This window comes from Lutra lutra, chromosome 1, assembly GCF_902655055.1.
Source record: "Lutra lutra chromosome 1, mLutLut1.2, whole genome shotgun sequence".
Lineage (NCBI taxonomy): Eukaryota > Metazoa > Chordata > Mammalia > Carnivora > Mustelidae > Lutra > Lutra lutra.
In genome coordinates this window covers 134,787,545-134,809,226 of record NC_062278.1, presented here as the reverse complement: position 1 = coordinate 134,809,226, position 21,682 = coordinate 134,787,545, and the positions used below count along the sequence as shown (strand labels likewise).

Sequence of the window (21,682 nt, the reverse complement as noted above, 5' to 3'; positions counted from 1 at the left end):
AGGAATCCCTACAAAATCATTTTCCTAAGACTAAATTCATATTCCTGTCCCTTTCATAGACCTGGGTGCTCTCCTCTGAACATGTTTTATGTCTAGTGTAGCACCTGACTGAAAAACTTCCGGGCAGTCTCCCTGAGGTAGAGAAAAAAAATGGGATTATTATGTCTTCATTCTAGACACAATACTTTTGCTAATACAGCCTAAGACATCTAAATCTTTTACAAAAATGTGATGTCTTAAGCCCTATCTTCTCCATCTTGTTCTAGTTCATCTCAAACTCAGTTCACGCCCTGGTATTTAGCTCCAGTGGATTTCACTGTGTCTTATGTGACTCACTTTCCCTTCTTTTTTTTTTTTTTTTTAAGATTTCACTTATTTATTTGACAGAGAGAGACCACAAGCAGGCAGAGAGGCAGGCAGAGAGACAGGAGGAAGCAGGCTCCCCGCTGAGCAGAGAGCCCGATGCGGGACTCGATCCCAGGACTCCGAGATCATGACCTGAGCCGAAGGCAGCGGCCCAACCCACTGAGCCACCCAGGCGCCCCTACTTTCCCTTCTTTTAAAAGCCAAGCTCCTGCCCCTGCCCTTTGGATCAAAGTTTGTCAATTATTTTCTCTGTGATTGTCATGATACCACAAGCTAATGAAAACTTAGTGCCGAGATGAGGATTGTGCAATCCAGGGGACCCCTGTCAGCATTGTGTTCCCTGCCAGTTTGAGGATCGTGCCTCCTCTTATATTCCTCTGAGTCATTACTATAGATGTTGAAAAGGACAGAGTCAAGAATCAAGCCCAAAGGGATGTGTATGCTTGGACAGCAACTCATTAGCCTTTAGGTTGTTTGTCTGGTCTGTCACTACTTCTCTGATGTGAGCTAGCAACCTGCTGTGTTTCTCAGCTTGTCCACAAAAACTTGCCCGATCCCAGCTAAGGCTGTTGCCGAGATGTCTACAGGGCTCCTTATTATCCCATTCTTGAAGTTAGGTGGAGCAGTGCATTATTTAGGATTGGCTACGCCATAGTAACAAATAGACCCAAGGCTGAAATGGCTAACTACAATGGCCTGTCATCTGTAGCTTAGGCAACAACAATTCAGGGTGCTTGGGATGGTGGGAGTGCTGTCCTCCATGCAACCTCTCGGGGATCCTGGTTCTCTCCACCTCTTGGATCTGCCGTTCTTCAACTTTACTATCATCTGCATTCTGCCGCAGAAGAGGAAAGAACATAAGCAAGCACACGTGGGAAGCTTTCGTGGGACAGGCCTGAAAATGGCATAGCTGTGCTGCTCACTCACTCAACAGAGCCATACCTAGCCCGTGGTAGGTAGGAAAATGCTGTTGAGTGAAGTGCTTCAAGAACTGGAGAATGGAGTCGTTGAATAGCCAGTGGTCTCTGTGATAGGCAGCTAACATTGCCATGACACAAAACTAATCACCCAAAACTGACTGTCCATCACATCCCTTCCTTTTAATACCAAGTTCCTCCCCCTTTCCACTGGGTCAGAGTCTTTGTCCACTATTATCTCTATAGTTGTCAAACATATGTCAACAACATAAAGCTGATACAATGCAAATAACATAAAAATTGATGGCAAAGTGGATTGGTCAGTCTTGCAAGATCGGCAAGATTTCAACAATAGTTTTGGGGAACTGCCCTGGTCATTTGCAAAGCCATTGACAAATGAGGAAATGGCAGTGTTAGACCAGAGACAACTGAGGACGATGAGGATGAAAAAGACACTTCAAGTGAGAATAGTTCTAACATCAAAGAGGGTAAAAGACACTTGGGAAAATTAACAAACATCTCACATATTTTTGTCAAATTATACTGTTTTTGGCTGTATTGTGAAAATCTTTTTTCCCCCCTTTTTTTTAAGTAGGCTCCATGGGCCTACCATGGAGCGCAACACAGGGTTTGAACTCACAACCCTAAGATCAAGACCTGAGCTGAGATCAAGAGTTGGACACTTAACTGACGGAGCCACTCAGGCTCTGTTGTGAAAATCTTAATCGAAGAATTTCTCATTATACGAACTTCAATTTTATCAGAAAAATATGTCCCCCCAAATCCTCCACAGTTGACTTATGGTTTTTGTGGTGGTGGTTATTGCTCTTCTAAGAATGAGCTGCAGGCAGCACACTTACCCAGGCCCCCCTACAAGGCTCAACCTCTAAATGTTGGTGTGCTCAGAGCCTCATCCCGGGCCTCTTCCCTCCAGTGACCCCCTTTCCTAAGGGACCCATCCAGTCCCTGCACTTTGAATACCATCGGCCCACAGTTGGCTGGCCTTGAGATGTGTATCCTACCATCCACTGAGTGTTTAATAGCCTCTCAGACTTAGGTGTTGAGAAACACACCTCTTGACTTCAAACCTGCTCTTCAAGTCCTCCCCGCCTCACTCAGTAAATGGCGGTGCCCTTCAGCCTCTTCTCAGGGCAAAATCTCAAGAGTCATTCCTGATGCCTCTGACCTGCCCACTCTCACATCTGACACAGTAGTAAGTGCTGCTGGGCTTCCCTTTCCACTACATCCTGAATGGACTATACGCCACCTCTCCAGCCCCCACCCCAGTGGCCGCCTCTCTCAGCAGGGGGCCCCCATGACAGCCTCCTCACTGGCGCTCCTGGCCTGCCCTTTGCCTTCATGGCCATCCCGCTTCCACATGGCAGCCACAGTCAGCCTTTAAACGTATAAACTAGGTTGTGTCTTCCGCAACCCAAATCCCTCCAGTGGCTTCTCATCACATTTATAATAAGATCCAAACTCCTTCCTGTGGCCTCCCAGGCCCCACAACATCTGATCTGTGCCCCCAGCCGGCACTTCGTTTCAACAGCCCCTCCTCGCTCCTCGCTCACCCTTTGCCACTGTGTGGGTTGGTCGGTGGGCTCCCTCCTCGGGGTCCGCACTGTCTGGACACTCTTTCCTCCAGAACAGGGCTGCCTGACTCCTCATCATCAAATCTCAGTGAGAATGTGCCATCCCCAAAGGCCTTCTCCACCTCCCGTCTAAAGCAGCCTCACTCTCCAGCCTTCTTCATTTGGTTATCTGACTTTTTGCTCTCAGCGCTGTCATTATCACTAACTGCAACTATTTTGCTTATTTACGTACCTAAAACATCTTCTCTGTCTTCCCTTAGACTATAAATCCCAGTGAGGGCAGGGATTTTTGTCCGGTTGGTTCACTGCTAAATCTTCATTGCCTGAGGGTGTCACATAACAAATGTTCAGTAAGTAGCCATTAAACTAAATAGTTCTTTTAACTGGAAGAAGAAAACCTCTTATTTTTATAATGTTAAGTTTCATTTTGCAGGGTTAAGTCCCACTAAAAATCTTTTTCATTATTTAATATGAAACTGGTTTCCTTTAGAGTGGATTTCTTCAAGTGGCCTTTTCCTGTATCCATTATCTTTGAACAATGAAGATCTCCTGTCTTGCGTGTTTCCTTCCTTACATAGACTAATAAACTCGTGGAATAAGTAAATGAGGGCATGGCTGACATGATTTGTTCTTGGCTAACCCAAACTGGGGTCACAGGGATCAATCACTTTTCTTCCAGGGACATCCAAATGCCCTTTCCCCCTTTAAAATCCATTCTAGAATCATGTCTGCAATCTGTTATGCCCACTAGTTCACGGGGTACAAAACCTTCTTTCTTTTTTCTTTTTTTTTAAGATTTTATTTATTTATTTGACAGACAGAGATCACAAGGAGGCAGAGAGGCAGGCAGAAAGAGAGGGGAAGGGAAGCAGGCTCCCCGCTGAGCAGAGATCCTGATGCAGGGCTCGATCCCAGGACCCTGGGATCATGACCTGAGCAGAAGGCAGAGGCTTAACCCACTGAGCCACCCAGGCACCCCCTTTCTTCTTTCTAATGGAACACTTTTTTCTATCTCCAGGATTCCAGCACCATTTTAAGAATCTGCAGGTCCCATAAGATCACAGATAAACATTGAAAATCTCTTTTTTGGATTCTGTAAGTACTCTGGCCTGTAATTCATCTGGGCGAAGAGGCTTCAGTGTAATTCAGTTCAGGACACAAATAAAGGTTCTCATTAGAGGGGTGTGGCCACAGTGCAAGACAATTTGGCAACACACTGATGTCACTGAATCGTGGAATGAAACAGATGCCTTGCTAATGCGGAGGCCCTGATCTCTTTCCAAGAACTGGCTTCTGTAGCTTCTTGACTTCTGACAACCAGTCATCTGGGGCCAAAAAGTAGGGCTGAAGAGTTTGGAAGTCTCCTTTAAAATTCTCTTCCATCTTGCCATGTGCCATAATCCTTTGCAGTCTGTGGGGAGAGAAGAGAGAGTGGGAGGAAGGCAGAGGGAACCAGCTTCCCACTGGGGTGCTGAAGAGAGGTGGGGGTTCACCTGTGTGCAGTCTGCTGGTGGAAGAGAGTCTGCCTGTAGGACTCAGGTTGACATGAGCATGCAAGACCTTTTTAAAAGGCCACCCACTCCTCATGTCTCCTCAGGACTCTCTCCATGCAGGGAAGTCTGAATTTTCATATTGCATTGCTGGAGTTTTAACTGCAGGCTCAGATTTATAAAACACTGTGTCAGCCAGACCACACATGCCCTAGGGTGATCCAAACAGTAGCTCCCGGTTTGCAATCTCTGACCTAAGGCAGTGTGTAAAGATTACAGGTGCGCCAAGAGAAGATGTTGGTTGTCAGTTTCTTCAGTCACCGCTCCCAGAATGTGATGGGAATGCAGATTCAGGTCTTCTTAGTTCAGAAGAGCAGTTTTCTTTTTTATAGGGGTTAACAGGTAGTTTCTATTTTGTGGGCTTAAAAAATTGGTGGGGACCCGTGGATGGCTCAGTTGGTTGAGCGCTGGACTCTTGATTTCTGCCCAGGTGGTGCTCTATGCACACATCCGCCTCTGCGCTCAGTGGGGAGTCTGCTGAGATTCCCTCTCCCCGTCTCCCTCTGCTCTTCCCCTGACTTGCACACACACACACACACACACACACACACACACACACTCTCTCTCTCTCTCACATAAATAATCTTTAAAAAAATTGGTGTTGCAGGGAATTTTCATTCGATGACACTCAAGTTTGACAGGAAGAGCCTTCTCAATGAGGAATTCATAAAGTTGCACAATTTGGAGGTACAATTTTTGTGGGGGCTGTGTCTCCCCAAATCAGAAGACACTATGACTTTGCTGTTTTGTATGCTTGGGGCCTTCAGATTGGGACCTGGAATAGTGTCTGCATGAGGTACATGCTCAAAAACATTGAATTAACGTTGCTGGCCACAGCGGCTTGCAAATTTCACTTTAAAAAACATTAAAAGAAAATCTCTGTGTAAATACCTGATACCCTTAGGCTTAAGGAGTGGGGCAGAGGAGGAGAAATACAACCTTCCTTATCCTCAAAGATCAGAGGAGCTACGATACACTTGCTAAGTCAAGGAGGTATATTGAGGCAACAAGAAAGACCTTCCGGGGAGTTTTGTTCAACCCTTGGAGAACCTGGGTCCCAATTTCCAAATGCAACATAGCTCAACTTCTAGGGTTTCCCCCTTCACATCCAAAACACAAATTAGTTTTCTTCCCAACCAAAATCTCTATAGCATAGGTCCTAATTAATGGTGTCATCCAATCACTCAAACTAGAAACTCTGGAATCATCTTTAAGTTTTCTCTCTCCAGATATTATTAGCCACCAACTTCCATACAGTCTTAAATTCATTCCCTCTTTCTCTCCTGACTCAGGGCTACAACATCGTTCCCTGGTATTTTAATCTCTCCTTCACTTCTCCAGTGTTGATTCCATGGGCCATCATTAAAAGTTGTTACACCTGCAGTCGCCCTCAATCCCCTTACGCTTCTCCCTTGCCACCGGAAGACCTTGGTGAGAGAGTCCCAACCCTGGTTAAGGGTGGCGTTCTCACTACTCTCCACCCGTGTCTGGAAGCTGAGCTTGGGTGGGAAAAGCCACTCATCCCCATGGACTGGCCACCCAGGAGCATCCCAAACCACAGGTGGGTCCTCAGGGCAGTCTGGAAATTAGAAGATATTCACCCAGTCAACTGACTTCCCAGCTCCTTCAGTGTCTCTCCTCCAGCATCCAGTGTTGTTCCAAGCCTTCCCCCACCCCCTTATTCTCAGCTGCTGACTGTGCCCGCCATTCCGCTGGGAAAGGGAACCAGCAGAGGCGTCTCTCCTCTACCACTGCTAGACCGTTGGCCTAACTCATCTCCTTCTGTCCCTCTGCCCCCAGCTCCCCAGGGACCCCAGTCCACTTCCCACACTCCATATCACTCACTAAAACCCGAGCTCCTTACCATGTCATGGCCCTCCCAGGTCTACCCACCTGCAGGTCTCGGATTTCTTGTCCCTGGCTCTCCAGGACCAGAGGCACGGTTTCACCTGGGGACCTCTACACACGTGGCTTCGGTGGCTGGAGCGCTCTCCCCATGAAGGTAGATGGGGTTCATTTTCTTGTTTCTCTCAGGTCTTGCCTCAAAGCCCCCTTCTCGAAGAGGCCTTCCCTGTAACCACACAAGGACCTCCACCTTGTCACCCTCAGTTCATTCCCTGCTTCGGTTCCTATGCATTTATGTACCAACAAAAAAAAATACAGGGAGTAGTACTGTGATTTATTTCCCTTATTTTAACTTCCGAACACTATTGGGATTAACACTATACCTGGCCCAGTTCTCCTAAAAATACGATAACAAAAAAAAAGCCCACATGGATGTTTTCGAGCAGTTTCCCCGTGTCCGTGGTGGTATTCTGAACCACTCAACGGCTCTTAGATCTGCGCTGAAATGGAAGCTCATTGGGAGGTTGTGGTTTAGATTGGTGAGGGTGGGGTTCCATTGACTGAGAAGTGCGTTAAGAGTCAGGGCTGACCTCACTCTTGTTGTTTTCGACCTCTGTCTCTCAGTTCATTCACAGCTAGGATAAACCTGCTCAGTTATAGGCTTCGTCCAAGCCGCCGGGGAAACACTGGTGAAAAAGCAAACGCAGCTAGGTTTTTAGCTAGGGGTTTCAGGACCTCGCTCAGAGAATTGCAGGCTCTCCCTTGACTGTAAGAACAATGACTATTTCTGAACCAAACTCAGTGTGTGTGTGCCTGTGTTACCTCCAGGAGACAGAACGAATCTCCTTTCACAGTGGACCACAGTGCCAGCATGGGAAGGGGGTACCTTGCCGGGGGAGTAACCCACATCCCTCCCACTCCCCCACCACCAATGTAGCCTCTAATGAAGCCAGGGCAGGCAGGTTTCCCAAAGGTGGCTTTCAAGACACGCTCTCAGAAAGCTTTTTCCTCAAGCGAGTTTGTTCTCCCAACTCACAGTTGATGAGCCACAAGCCTGTGTAGAAAGTGTACACATTCTGCATTTTTGTAGTGGAGACATTAGCGATGGCCGGTGGCAGTGTCCTTGCCTGCTTGGCTAAGGTCATCTGAATTTGTGTTCGCTTGACATCACAGTGGCCCTGACATTTCTCAAAAGCACAGACCTGCCCCTTCCTTCTTTGACCTCCAGATGTTGAGTTTCCCAGGCAAACTCTGGCTCCCTCCTTATTCAAGGTGGGCAGGAAACCTTGCCAGTTCAGAAATCCTTGGACAGAGCCTGCCCACCACCAGGGGTTACATCCGCTCTGGCCTGGGGAAGGCTGTACCCACCCAACCACATCCCTGATCACCAATGGATTGTCCATCCTTCTTGGCTATTCAGGGAGGACCATGGCACAGCTATGAGCGCATAGGTGTTTGGGTATGGAGCTCTGCCCAGCAGGGACCACCTAGCCTTTGACCAAGGGCTCCAGGCACAAAGCTGCACTTGGCTCCCCTCTTTGTACTTCTGGGTCTGTGTGAGCATATGTTTCACTTCCCTGTTTTGGGGGAACTCTTCAGGTAGATCCATTTACCAAGGTTCACCCAAGGGGAGAAGGGTGCTTTGGAGGCATACAGGGATTTGAGGATCTTGAAACTGGTCCAGGGTCACTGAGTCCAAGCTTCTCAAGGTGACTTCAGACAGTGGAAATGCCCCAAACTTTCCTTCCATACAATTTGCTCTGGTTCAGGAGGGAGAGAGAAAGCTACCCCGAAAGCAGGGGGCCAAAAGGTGGGTAGTCTGTGATCTGGCTGCTAAGTTGACAAAGGGAGGCGGCTCTCCTGGTTCACCCCCTTGAAGGTGTTCAGGGGTTTTTGTGACGGAGACCTGGGTGGCTGACTGGGACTGGCGGCGAACAGTCACAGCGCCAACGGCGGCCCGGCGGGGCGAGGGCGGAGCGGGCGCCGCTGCGCTGACGGCCGCAGCAGAAAGGGGGCGGCCGCGCCCATTTCCTCCGCTTAGCTGGGGCCGGCAGGATCCGCATCCGCGAGCGGCGCCTCCGGACTGTGCCGAGCCCGCGGCGGCTGCCTCCCCTCCGGACGCTCCGAAGTCCCCTGCGCGGTTAGCGTTCTCACTGCCCCTATGGACGCGGCGCTGAAGCGGAACCGCCCGGAGGAGCCGGCAGAGCTCCCGCCGTCTGCCCGGGACTTGGAGGAGGAGGACGAGGAAGAGGGGATGGAACAGGGGCTGGAGGAGGAAGAGGAGGTGGACCCTCGAATCCAGGTAGGGCTCACGGGGGGCAGGGGGGACACCACGGAGGTGGGCATCCGCACTTACACCCGCCTTGCGGCCCCCAGTGCCTGCGGTCCTGGCGGTGGTGGCCATATAGGTCCGGGGCCGAGAAGAGAGGGTCCGGATTTCCAGTTTCACAGGGTTCACGGGGAGGTTGCTGTGTCCGCGTGAATGCGGCCTGACTCTATCGTGGGGAGCCCCCGCAGACCCCTAGCAGGATCTGGGGGTCGCCGCAGCATTCCCAGTGGTTCCGGCGGATGTGCAACAAAGGGAAAAAGGGGGCGGGGGCGCCATGCGTGTGGCGGGGTCCCCCCCGCCAGACTCGCGGCGCAGCGGGCATCCCGCGGCCTCCGGGCTAGGGGCGGCGGGGTCGACCGGGCCGCGTGGGCGCTGGGCACTGTGGGCGTTGTTCGTCCCTGCAGCGTGGGCTGGCACCCGTGCCGGGATTGCGAGCCCTCACCTGGCGGAGGTGCTCGCCTGAGCCATCCATCTTCCTCCTGGTGTGATTCATTGTTAGCGAAGGGCTTATTGTCGCCACTGGCTCAAACCTCCGCTTGGCTTCTAATGGTCGAAAACCCAGCTTTTCCTTGTTAGGAGGTCGGGTGTGAACAGAAACCGGGGACAACTGATGCGCAAAGCTCACGCGGGGAGAAGGCGAGGGGATTGGCCTGGCTTTCTGTGCCTCCATTTCTGAGAGAGATGATTAAAAAACAATTTCTAAGCCAAGATCTAGGAGTGACAGCTTAATCTCCTCACCCTCTAGGCAAAAAGCACAGCAAATCCCTTTCCGAGACCCGTTTTTCTACCCTTCCCATAAATCATTTATATATCTATATATATGTATACACCCATTGCTCTTAATCGTGCTCTGCAATTTCTAGAGCCCTAATTGGTTTTTCAGTGCGCAGATCAATTAAAAGCCCATTTTAACTCAGCTGTTGCCATTTAGATGAATTGTTTTGGCAGATTAGCAAGATAAAGATCAGGTGGAAAAATCTTTGCATTAGGAATTCTATTAATTAAAATCACTACTTCAGACTACTAAATCTTGTTTTCCTGGTACGGGAATTCCGTTTACCAGATCCTTTGTTTGGAGAGTAAAATGAGTTAACTTCTCACTGGGTACTTTCTACAAAATGTCAGTTTTTAAATGTTTATTTAAAGGATCAGGATTAAAGCTAGTTTTTGTTTTGTTAAAACAGGTAGTTTTAATTGACATTTTGAAAAGATTTTCATTTCTAGAAAAATAACAACCACGAAGGAGTTAATGTCAGAATTCTGCCCTTGATTTAAATAATTTCACTTGGGTTTATAGTTTCAGCTTGGTCTTGTTTATTTTTTATTGTCTTTTCTGCAAAGTTCTTGCTTGGATGCAGGAGATACTGTTTTAATTTGACTCCTAAACCATTTGTAACAGGTGGGTTTACCCGAAGTCACATACCTGCAATAAGTACTTCACTTTCTAAGACAAAAATTTCTGGGACCTTACGGCATTTTTGAAAAAGACACCATCAACATCAAGAAAAAGATTTCAGAAATAACCGACATTCATTTGCTCTTCAAGCCAGGGCTCAACTGTTGTCCTTGAGAACTAATAGTGACTCATCCCTCTTCCTACAAATTGTGCTGGAGTACTTCTGCAGAGAGTGAGCTCATCCTATTGGAAACAAAAGACGAATCCCTTAAATCTTTCTTCCCTCTTTTTTTCTTCACTAGGGAGAACTGGAGAAGTTAAATCAATCCACAGATGACATCAACAGACGGGAGACTGAACTTGAGGTACCGGAGGCTGGGTCCCTGTTTTTGGTGAGGTGGTGTCAGTCCTGCTGACACCAGGCGTCTTGATCTTGTTTTAATAGCTGGAGGATGACTGCTGGCGTCCCCTCCGTGGAGTTGAGCAACAGCCCGCTCTCTGACGGAATGAAATATGCTGCTGAGCCCAGCGTGTGGGTGGAACACATGTGGATCCTATTTCACATGTTTTTCATATGGGAGCTTGGTGGGGCCAAAATCAAGGGCTGTATGGAGCACTAAAGTTCACGCGTCTGCGGAAGAGCGTGGAAGGATTGAGGGGAGAATTAGCTGCGCTCTATAATGGAGAAGAATGAATAGAGTTTACAAAAGCTCTCTAGTATCTTAGGGTGGCTCCTTACATTTGTATTTGGAAACATTGAGTATTTCCTTGGACTTCTACAGTTTTTGACTTTCTGTCCTAAAAATTCACCCTCCTTCCACTTCCCTGCTCATTTCCTTATTGTCTATTTGCGTGTGGAATGTAATGATCTTAATGGTAGCAGAAAGCTGTTTAGACTGGAAGGGCTTTCCTGCTGGGGAGAGGCACTTGAGACTAGAGCTTGATTTGAATTTCATGAGCATCTTCCAACGTGAGTGTAAACAGATGAGCATTCTTTGCAGCTACCAATTAGTCCCCATCCTTTTTTAGTGGTGGTGGTTTTTACCATCCGTCAGCCAATCTTAACAAGCCCCGCATGGGTCTGAGAGCCGGTGAATGACTCAGAGAACCATAGGACTGCAGGGAGCAGTTGGGAGGACCTGTTTCTGTAGCAGGAGAAGTAGTAGGGAAGGTCACCAAATAGGGCAGGAAACATCTGGTCCCTAAGAATGAGGGTGTGGGAGATAAGAATAATCTGTGCGGAGGACACTGGCAGCCTCGATTTATGACTGCATGGCTAGGCCCTGGAGGCACTGAATCTGAGTGTGGGGAAAAAAAAAAAGGATTGAAAGCATGTTTTCTGAGTTGTGTGTGAAGGTTATCGCTCACCCTTCTATTCTGATTGTATGTATCCACGAACACTGGCCGACCTTCTCCCCCAGGTGAAGTAAAACCTGCATATTTATTTAAAAGATTTTTTTTGACTTCTAGTGGATTGAGTCTCTTGGGACATTTGAAATCTCTCAGAATCTCGTATTTCTCACTTATTTGTGGAGCATAACAAATAGCATGGAGGACAAGGGGAGATGGAGAGGAGAAGGGAGTTGAGGGAAATTGGAAGGGGAGGTGAACCATGAGAGACTATGGACTCTGAAAAACGATCTGAGAATTTTGAAGGGGTGGGGGGTGGGAGGTTGGGGGCACCAGGTGGTGGGTATTGTAGAGGGCACGGATTGCATGGAGCACTGGGTGTGGTGCAAAAATAATGAATACTGTTATGCTGAAAAAATAAAAAAATTAAAAAAAAAAAAAGAATCTCGTATTTCTAATACATTAAACAACAGAACCCCTGCCATTTCTCTAGGGCTTTGGAGTTACAAAGTGATTTTTACAAGCTTTATCTCCTGTCATGGGAGCCTAGAACTGTGCTGTCCAATATGGCAGCCATTGGTCATGTGTTGCTCTTTACTTTTAAATTAATTGAAATAAGATGAGAAATTCAGTAGTCACATTTCAAGAGCCTAGTAGCCACCATATTGGACAGAACAGAAAACAGTTCTGTCATTGTAGAAAGTTCTGGAGAGCACAGTTCTGGAAAGTGGGCTCTGCTTCTTCTCCAGATGAGGTGAGGCTGTTGGAGGTACATGGTCTCAGGGTTCAGTGATGTGCCAGGGCCAGGTCAACTTTCCACATCCCTTCTAGCTCCCTTCTAGCTCACGTTTTGCCATTCCAACTCTGCATAGACGATTTAGAAATAGGCTTTTGGCGGGGGAGGCATGAACAAGAAGGCTCCACAGGGTGCTTACCTTCTGAGTCTAAAATTGGTTCACCTGATAAACTTTTAGCTCTGATTTCACAATCCTTTTTCTGAATACACTTAAGCCTGTGTGTGTGACAGGAAGCTGCAGGACAGGTGTTTCCAGCCTTGCTCTGGAGAGCACTAGGCTCTGCAGAGAGGTAGTCAAAGCCGGCTTGTGTTGCTGGCTGACCTTTTCTTGGTATTATTATAACCAAGGTGGATTCACAGAGGTATGACACAAGCTACCTAAGTCATGAAAACTTCCCTTGTGGCTACCTTAAAAAGTAAAAAAGAAACAGCTGAAATTAATTTTAATCTATTTTGTTTAGCCTTGAACACCCAACATAATATTTCAACATAAAATGAATATACAAGTAGTTAATTAGATGTTTTACACATGTATGTGTGTGTGTGTGTATATATATATATATGCATATGTGTGTGTGTGTATGTATATTTTTTTAAGTCTTCAAATTCTTGTCATATTTTATGCTTAGAGCACATCTCAACTGGACCAGCCACGTTTGCGTGCTGAATAGCCACATGTAGCTCCCGGTCTAGTATGTTTCCTGTCAGACTCAGGAGCAGTGCCTTTCACCCTCAGCTCCAGTGCCCCGACGCTCGTCACACTGCCCAAGCTCCAAGGTGGGCCGTGTCCCTGCCGTCAAGCTCCGGGCACCCACCTTGGGCTGGGCACTGGGTCGGCCAGTGCGGGTCCGTGGGTGAATAAGACAAAGGCCTGCCCTCAGGGAGTTATGATTTTAGTTGAGGGCGAGGTAGATAATAATTGCTGGTTGTCATCACTGCAGCCGAAGAGTGAGGTGACAGGGGTTCTGGGGGCGGGGTCACTGGAAGACACCTGAGCAGAGGCCCGCTGTGCAAGCGAGCGAGCGGGAGAGTCCCCGTGCAAAGAGGAGCAGATGGAGTGAGCCGTGGGGGTGGCGGAGGGGAGTGTGCCAAAAGATGTGGGACAGGAAACAGCCATTTTAATATCGGCTTGTTTCTCTCGTTATTCATGGTGACAGTTTTCTGTAAAGTCCCTGTGAACATTGAAGTAGGGAAGACAGAGCCATTGCTAGGCCTTATATTACATCTTCCTCTGGGCCTCTGGTCATACTACTTTCATCTGCTGAGCTATCTGGTACCTTGTTTTATGCGTGTTTCTGTTTAGAGCCAGTTTCTTTCATAGACGTCCTTGACTCGTTAATGTTGGACTCACAGGCCAGCAGCTTGTGGCTCAGGCCCGAGCCAAGCTTGCCTCGGTACCATGGTCCATTCTCTGTAAGGCCCATCCCAGCCTTCCTGGGCTCAGCAATGTTGGCCAGCCCTTCAGCCCTGGGCTTGGGGGCCGCCTCCAACAGCCGACTCCCCAGCACAAAGCAAAACTGCAAAAAGTGTGGCACTAGCTGGCCCGTGAAAGGACACTTGTTCACAGCACCAGAGCTGAAACAAGCCAGAGCATGTCTCTTTGTTCCGCTTCACTGGGAACATGTGCGTGGGGCAACTCACATTTTGGCCACTCTCTGCCTGTCCGTGAGGGACTGGAGAAGCTCTGGGACTATTGATTTTGGAATTACACATACATTTTAGTGAGTATGGAATCTGCAAATAATGAGGATGAATTGGCTATAATTTCGGAGCCTCTAGAGGAGAGTCTTTTGCTTCTGCATTTCTTTTCCCTTTGCTTTTTAATTCTGACCTGGAGTGGCCAGTAGCCCTCCTGACCTTGACTGTGATTAAAGCATGGTGGTGATCAGGTTTGTGATAGCTGCTCCCTCCCTCAGAACATGGCATAATTGCAGTCTGGGGTAGGCTGGGGTGCAGGTCTGATACACCTTAGGATCCTATCCCTTGTCTCGGTTCTTTAACTTGGAGACTACCAAAAAAGACTTCTGGATGCCAGCCACCTTGCATGTTGTCAGTTGGATATCTGCCCCTTCCTGCGACCTCAGTTTGCCTCTGCCATTGTTTAAACAATGTCGTATTTATTCCCTTTGCACTCTGATTTATATCAGAGGGCTAGTCCTTTCAAACTGGTGACAGCAGTAACCTTTTAACCAGAGAAGCCCTTGGATAGAAGCCTGATATTTCAAATTAAGAAAATAAATGTATTTTCTCACAGATGTGTGGGTTAGTCAGCTTTAATCATTAAGTATTGAGCACCAACTGTGTGCTGAGAACCATGAAGGGGAGAGAGCAGGGCAGAGAATGGGCAGAGAATTATAATTAAAGGACGCACTAGGTTATGTGGTGATGTGCCCTAAGGAGAGAACCTTGGCCAGGAGGGGCTAGCAGTGTGGGTGTTTGGGAGCCAGGAGGACGCAGCGTTACACGTAGTGGGTTTGAAAGGCTTCCCTTGCACCTCAGGGCCATGTGGGGGACAAACGTTCCAGCCAGAGGGAACAGCCAGTGCTAAGCTGAGGAAAGCCAGGCCTGACTGAGCCCCTGCAAGGGAGGGCCCAGCGTCCTGGGGGGTAGGGTGAGCCATGGATAGAGGAGAGGAGAGGAATCAGAGAAATGTGTCATTCAATGTGTAACAACCCTGCCAAAGAAGTAAATGTGCTAATATACTTTTACAATACGTGTTTTATAGAACTAGCTTGTTTCTAAGTGTTCAAATAAGATGCGGCGCAGAGGATTTCTAAAGCATTGTAATCAAGATTGAAATATTTCCATGGCAGTTACCCACTTTTGACCATGATGTGTGGTGTTTTCATGGTCTCCCTTGCTTGCCTGGAAGGTGGGCTGTTCTAGATCCAAAAAGTGGTCAAAGAGAAGAAGGAACGGGAGGAAGGCCACGACCAGGGCTAGTTACCCAGGGACAGCCTTTCTGGCTCTGAGTTGTCAGAAGCGGACTTTTTCAGTCTGCCCTTCCCCAGGGAGGGAAAGCCGTTAATTGTCAATGCTCAAGCTCTTTCCCTCACTGCTTAGGTGGGGGTGGTTTGAAAAAGCATTTGATTCTGATGCCAGCTGTGTTCCCTAAACTTGCGTAAGGCCTGTACCCAGAATCTGCCTTTCTCACCCTTCAGAAAGCAGCAGGCACTTTCTGTTTAAAAACAAAAACAAAACCAAAAATTGTTTCATGCTTGGAACCTCGGGTCGGGGAGGAACAGTGTGGGTGGATTGGAAGCGGCCCCGGGTGACATGAGCTGGAGCTGCAGCCGCTGCTGTCCTCACGGCTTTGGCCTGAAGTTTGGCCATCAGAATGGTAGGACTTAGGACTTCCTGCTTCAGTGATGCGCTCCCCTCCCAGCTGCTGGAATGTCAAGGGACAGCAACTTTTGACCCAGTGATTGCACAAATTTACCCAAAGGAAATAACTGGGCAAGGATATAGGTTCAATAATGTTCATTGCAGCATTGTTTAAAAATGTTGGAAAATTACGAATCCAAATGACTATCAAGAGGGGATTTGTAAAGTGAATACTATGGACAGGCAGTGGCTGACAGCCTAGGCCTTAAAATGGCCTGTTCTTAACCTAGAAAGATGTCTGGATGGAAACAGATTCCAAAAGAGCATACAGTCTTATCCTAAAAAATGTGTTTATGTGCATAAAAATGTCTGGAAAAGATAAGACATGTTCTATCTGATGAGAGATGAGGAATATTTATTGTCTTTATACTTTCCTATAGTGTATTGAGTTATTTGTGTTGAATTTGTATTACTTTGTCCTCAGGAGAAGGAACCCCAAACCCAAAGTCACAGGGAAGTAGTGGGTTGAGGGAAGAGAGTCTTGGTGTCAGGTGACATGGGTAGAACCTGAGGTCTGCTGACTTTTAGGGGCATTTGGCCCTTTGGAACCTGAGTCCCCTCATCTGTGAACTGGGGCAGTGATTCTTGCCCATGTCCTGGGTAGACATGGAGGACAAGAGGGAGTGCTTTGATGACCACACAGCTTGGGAGAAGGAGAGGCCTCGTGCCTGTGGGGCACCAGAAGCAGAGACGTCTCTGATGGGATGTCCATTGAAGCCAGGCCTCTCACAGTCTCTGGCCATGGCTCTGTTCTCTTCCCCCACACCCCACCATGACATTTCTTTGTCAGAGACTGGCTCTGGGCAAGGGGCCAGAGAGAGGGCTTCTATAGGTGGACTGGACTTTGAAGTCACTGGAGCAACAGGGCTTTGCTCTGTGGCTGGTCTGCTGGGGTGTGGAGATCAGTTTCCTGAGGGAGCCCTGCTTTGTTAGCGTGTGTCCTCTCCTGGGATCTATCTGGCAGTTTGTGGTGCCCAGTAGCCATTTGAGTGGATGAATAATAACATACTGCCCCTTCATGGCTTTGGGCAAATTACTTAATGTCCCCAGGCCTTGGCTCCCCCATCCCAGTGATGGTGCATAGTGAGCCATTAATATTATGGCTGTTCATAATGAAGCAGGACAGCCGTGGGCTGCTGTGTGGCCCCTGCTTGTAGGGGAGACTTTGGTCCATCCTGGGATGTCTTCCCTGCCTGTTTTGTCTCCTAACTGCTCTTCGTGTCACCATGACAGCTAACGTTAGTAGTCCCTACGATGTGCCAGACCCTGTTCTAAACACTTTTTGTACATAAGTCCCTGAGACCTTGGACCAACATTGTGCAACAGATATTATCATCTCCATTTTGCTGATAAAAACGGAGGCACAGAGTTCAAGTATCTTATTCTAGAGCAGTTGCTCAACTGCTGACATGGTGGGCTGGAGAATTCTTTGTTGCGGGGGTGAGGTCGGGGGGCCGCCCTGTGCACTGTTGTAGCATCTGCTCGCTGGATGCTGGCAATAGCACGCATCCCACTCTGAGCTGTGACAGACTAGCCACCTACGGACTTGTGAATTGTCCCCTGCGGTGCAGAATTGCCCCTGGTTGTGAACCCCTCCAAGTATGGCCGTTGTTGCACCAGCTGCCTCAGTGTGACATAGGATTTTCTTAGAATTGCCAAATCTTTTTCTTTTTAAGTTTTTTTGTTTTTGTTTTAGTTTTTTTTAGTAACCTCTGCACCCAGTGTGGGGCTTGAACTCATGATCCCAAGATCAAGAGTAGCTTTCTCCTTTAACTGAGCCTGCAAGGTGCCCCAGAGTTGCAGGATCTTGGGCCCTGCCCAGAAGTTGGGAATCAGAATTTCTGGGGGGTGAGGCCCAGAGCCTCTCTTAATCTTAATCTGTGCCTGTCTCATGCATATTCATAATTCCTGTCACTTATTGTCTGGCTCCCCCACTCACCCGGCCCAGGGGGGTGGGAGGGGTGGGGCCTCCCACCTCAGTGCCCCGGCATCCCCTGCGGTGCCTGAACATAGGTGCCATGCATGTCTGGATGGGTGGATGTTGGTTTGCAGCTAGGATCAAACGTTCTTGTGGACTCACGGCTCTTGGCATTGTCCTACACAACAGGCAGGTCTCTTTCTCAGTTGCCTGCTCTGGAATTGCATTTATCCCCGGGCTTTTCCTAGGCTGACCCTGTTACAGGGTCAACATGGGTAGAACACAACCTGTGTTCTCCTTCCCCTCCCCAGAGTCCCTGGCTCAGAGAGGTCTTAGCTCATGGAGGTAGAAGATTCTACCCTACTTGGAGATGCTACAGGTTGGTTGGTTTTTAATTGAGACACAGTTGATGAACAATATCCTGTTAGTTCTGGGTGTAAGATGCTAGGGTTTCAAGAGTAGCTTTTCGCATTAAAAAGGGATGGAATATGTGGATAGAGACAAGGGGCTGTGATCTATATAGTGGGAAGAAATTAGGGAATACAAGTTAAAGTATATGTAAAACTATATGTAGACCGTATGTAAAATGATACACAAAAACAGAATCTGTGCATCTGAGAGACAAAGGGTCTGGTGTGGCTCACAGACTATGAATTGCTTTTTACCTGTTAAGGTGAAATAAATACAGCAATTGAGAGTAAGACTTTGGAAACTTTTTAAAAAAATGCAGTTTGACCTTGCTGGGACTTCCACAAGGCCTTTCACTTTCCTAGCTTATTTTTTTTTGTAGTGTTGATTCACAGTGGGTGGGGGGGTGGTGGTGGAAGATCCATTACCATATAGTTTGAGAAGCTTGGCTCTAGAAAAATGTATCCTCAGATGTGACTAGTGGCTGTTGCTAAAAATGTGGGTGATTTTTAGGTTTCATTTTTTCGGTATTTTCTGAATTTTTCACAATGACCGTATTTTATCATCTTCATAAGCAAAGGATGGGGGTGGAGAATGAAGCACTATTATAAAGAGATGTCTTTATGAGTCAAAGAAATGAATGTCTATGGAAGGAATTTTAGCAACTACGAAGGCTGGTGGGAAAAAGTGTTCCGATTGGTAGTCCCTGCCTTCATTGTAGACCAACCCTGGTGTTAGTGGGTTTGCTTGGTGAATTACTGTATTGTTAGGCAGTCATTGTGGTAATTCCTGGCAGCACGAGAAGTGCTGTGAAGGCATTTTAGGATTGTCTGTAGCCAAGAAGCCCTCATTTGTACACTTACTATAAAACACAAAAATCACCAAGATACAATAGTGAGAAACATTTCAAGTATTAGGAATATTTAGATATTGAAACTTAGTTATGACATGAATTTGAGTTACTATATGAATTTTAAGCAGATAAGGACTGAGGGCACAGAGAGGCTGCCTTGCACCATCTCACTCACTGGCTTTTCCATTAGTAAACTGCTCTTAGTTTGGGCTGTTGGCAAGAACACAGAAATAGCTATCTAATAATGGAACAGACTCTATTGCCTTAAACAAAAAATCAGATCGGTCTTCCCTTGAAGCTGTGAAGACCAGTGAGATGCTACATAGTCATCTGGAACCCATCTTAGGAACATAGGCACTTGCTGTTATGGTACAAATGGAACTTTTCTGTTGTGACGTGACCGGATCCTCAGGTTTATCCAAGATGCCATCCCTCTGACTCTGAGGTGCCCCGAAGTGTTCCCGCCTCAAAAGACGACAGGCTGTGGGGTTGATGGATTCGTTGCTGTCCCAGTGGTGGATAGAAGCTTTAGGTCACCAAATTGTCAGAGCAGTGGTCCCCACGGACTGCTGCTTTTTCCTGTAGAGCTGCTGTTTTCCCCTCTGAGCGTTGACTGTAGGGACTGGCAATGTAGTGGGGTGTGTATGTGTTTTGGCTGAATGAATTAAACATCGACTGAACCTTATCCTTTGGCAAATATCCTGGTTCTCTTTGCCTGGCCCTCCTCTTTGAGAGTGACTTAATCTGCCTAGCCTCACTTGGATGTGTCCAGCAGTAAAGACTGTATGGCTCTATGTGGTGCGGGTCTCAGGATAATTCGCAGAGTATCTCTTGTAGGGCCTGGAGCATCAGCCTCTTTCATTTCCTTAAAGGAAGATGGAAAAAAATTTTGTTCTGTTCTTGACTGATTTTTTTCCTTTGCTCTGTTTTTCTGGATTATCCAAGAGATATTAATATTTGCTCTGACAGAGAGAAACTGCTAACGGGGAGACAATGACAGGAATATCCGCTGTTTGTTGTAACCGCAGACAAGCCCACTTCATGTAAACTCTTCTGTGTTTGGCGTGAGGCTCAGCTGCCTGACAAATGGGCTTTGGTTGACTTCATCCACCCTGTCCTGCTGCTGCTAGAATGCAAGGACTCTGTTGCTTCCAGCTCGGTTTGAAGCCTGCATATTTGATGTTTTCTTTCCCAGTTTTTGGCTTTATGGGAAGAACAGTAAAAGGGGGGTGTCGTCCTGCCCGATTGTCCTGTTGCTATTTCTACCCAACAGATTATCCCACAACTTCATTGCTCAGAATAGCTAGTATTTTGCCCATGACTATGGGTCAGGAACCTAGGAGAAGGCTCAGGTGGGTGGTTCTCCCTGACGGGGTCCGTGTAGTTGCAGTCCGATGTCAGCTGGGGCTCTGGTCATCTGAAGGCTTGGCTGGACAGGACATCTGAGGAGGCCCACTCCAGGGTCTGGGAGCTCAGCCAGGGTCCTCAACCAGAGTGCTGAATCTGAGCTTTCTGGCACGATGTCTCAGGCCCTCTGACCTCTCTATGGCGTCTGGCCCCCCGCACTGTGAGCATCCCAGAATGACCCTATGGAAGCATCATGCGTGGCTTTTTCTCTCTAAGCCTTGGGAGTCCCATAGCAGCACTTTTGTCACATTCTCTGGTCCAAGCAGGTCATGAGGTCACCCTCATTCAAGAGGAGGGGACAGAGATTCCATCCCTTGATGGGGAGCACTGCCAAAGAATCTTGAGCCACATTATTTTTTTCTTTTAAAGGTTTTATTTATTTATTTGACAGAGAGAGACACAGCGAGAGAGGGAACACAAGCAGGGGAAGTGGGAGAGGGAGAAGCAGGCTCCCCCCCAACCCCAACCCCGCAACAGGGAGCCCCACACAGGGCTTGATCCCAGGACACTGGGATCACCACCTGAGCCAAAGGCAGATGCCCAACGACTGAGCCACCCAGGTGCCCTGTGAGCTGCATTTAAAACTGCCATGCTCATGGTGGTAGGGTACAGACAGGGACTCATTGTGAGGCCTGCAGGATATCCGTGTGCATTTACTTGGTAAACAACCACATTTCATAATGCCTGTTGAGTTGCTTTAATGGTTAACCAGCTAGCCAAGCAAGGACTTTAGTTAGTATTCTCTGTGACCCTTAAGCCAGCCAGCAACAATAAAAGCAAAAGGGAACAGTTTTGTTTGTTTGTTTAAGCAATGCTGCGGGTTTTGTTCTAGGGAATTCTTTGCCACTGTGCCCATTTATTAGAGATTGTGTCCAAGAGAAAATGATGCCATGGCTTCAAGTCCTATTAGGAACATTAGGGGAGCCTAAAGCTGAAAGTGCAGTGGCTAGGCTTTGTAAATTCGGGGGTGGGGAGGGAGGTTCTGAAGCTTCTTGGGCAGCTCTGGACATGCTGTTTCTTTCCTCGTCCCTGGTTTTGCTTGCATCCCCACTGGGGAAATAGACTCTTGGTAATGCATGCACTTGCTAGAAATTGGATCTGCTCCCCGAGCTGGAAGCAAACCACACTTTAATGTTATAAAACATAGGGTCAAAAATGGATAGGGGAACTTGTTTTGGAGTCAACAGATGCTTACCAGCTAGCACGGGATGGTGGCAAGCGTGGGCTTTGAGGTTCAGGAGGGCTGGATTTGAATTCTGCCTCTGCCTCTTCATGAGCTGAACAGTCTTGGCAAGGTTTTTTTTTTTTAATTTTTGTTTTGTTTTGTTTTGTTTTGCTCTTCTGGGTTTGATTTTCTCTCTGAAATGGGAAGGGCAGTACCCATCTTGCAGGGCTGTTAAAGATGAAACAAAGGATGTTTATAAAGTGCCTGGGACGGTCCCTAGCATGTAATGTTGAACTGTTGGTCCTTTCTACCTTTTGTCATTTATTGAGTAAGGGCACCTATATAAAAGGCATTATTTATCGAAAGCTTACTACACATTCAGTGTTGTGGCAAGTGCTTTATATAG

The 21,682-nt window shown here is 47.6% G+C and overlaps 1 protein-coding gene across 1 annotated transcript in view; it reads left to right on the top strand.

Annotated features, from left to right (window-relative positions):
• Positions 1-8,226: 8,226 nt before the first annotated feature.
• SH3BP5 (SH3 domain binding protein 5) overlaps positions 8,227-21,682 on the top strand; it is a 77,571-nt gene continuing 64,115 nt past the window's right edge. The window contains exons 1-2 of the mRNA XM_047737305.1: positions 8,227-8,572; positions 10,298-10,360. Of these exons, the coding sequence (XP_047593261.1) occupies positions 8,432-8,572; positions 10,298-10,360 (204 nt within the window). The 5' untranslated portion in view covers positions 8,227-8,431. The remainder of the gene's footprint in view (positions 8,573-10,297; positions 10,361-21,682) is intronic.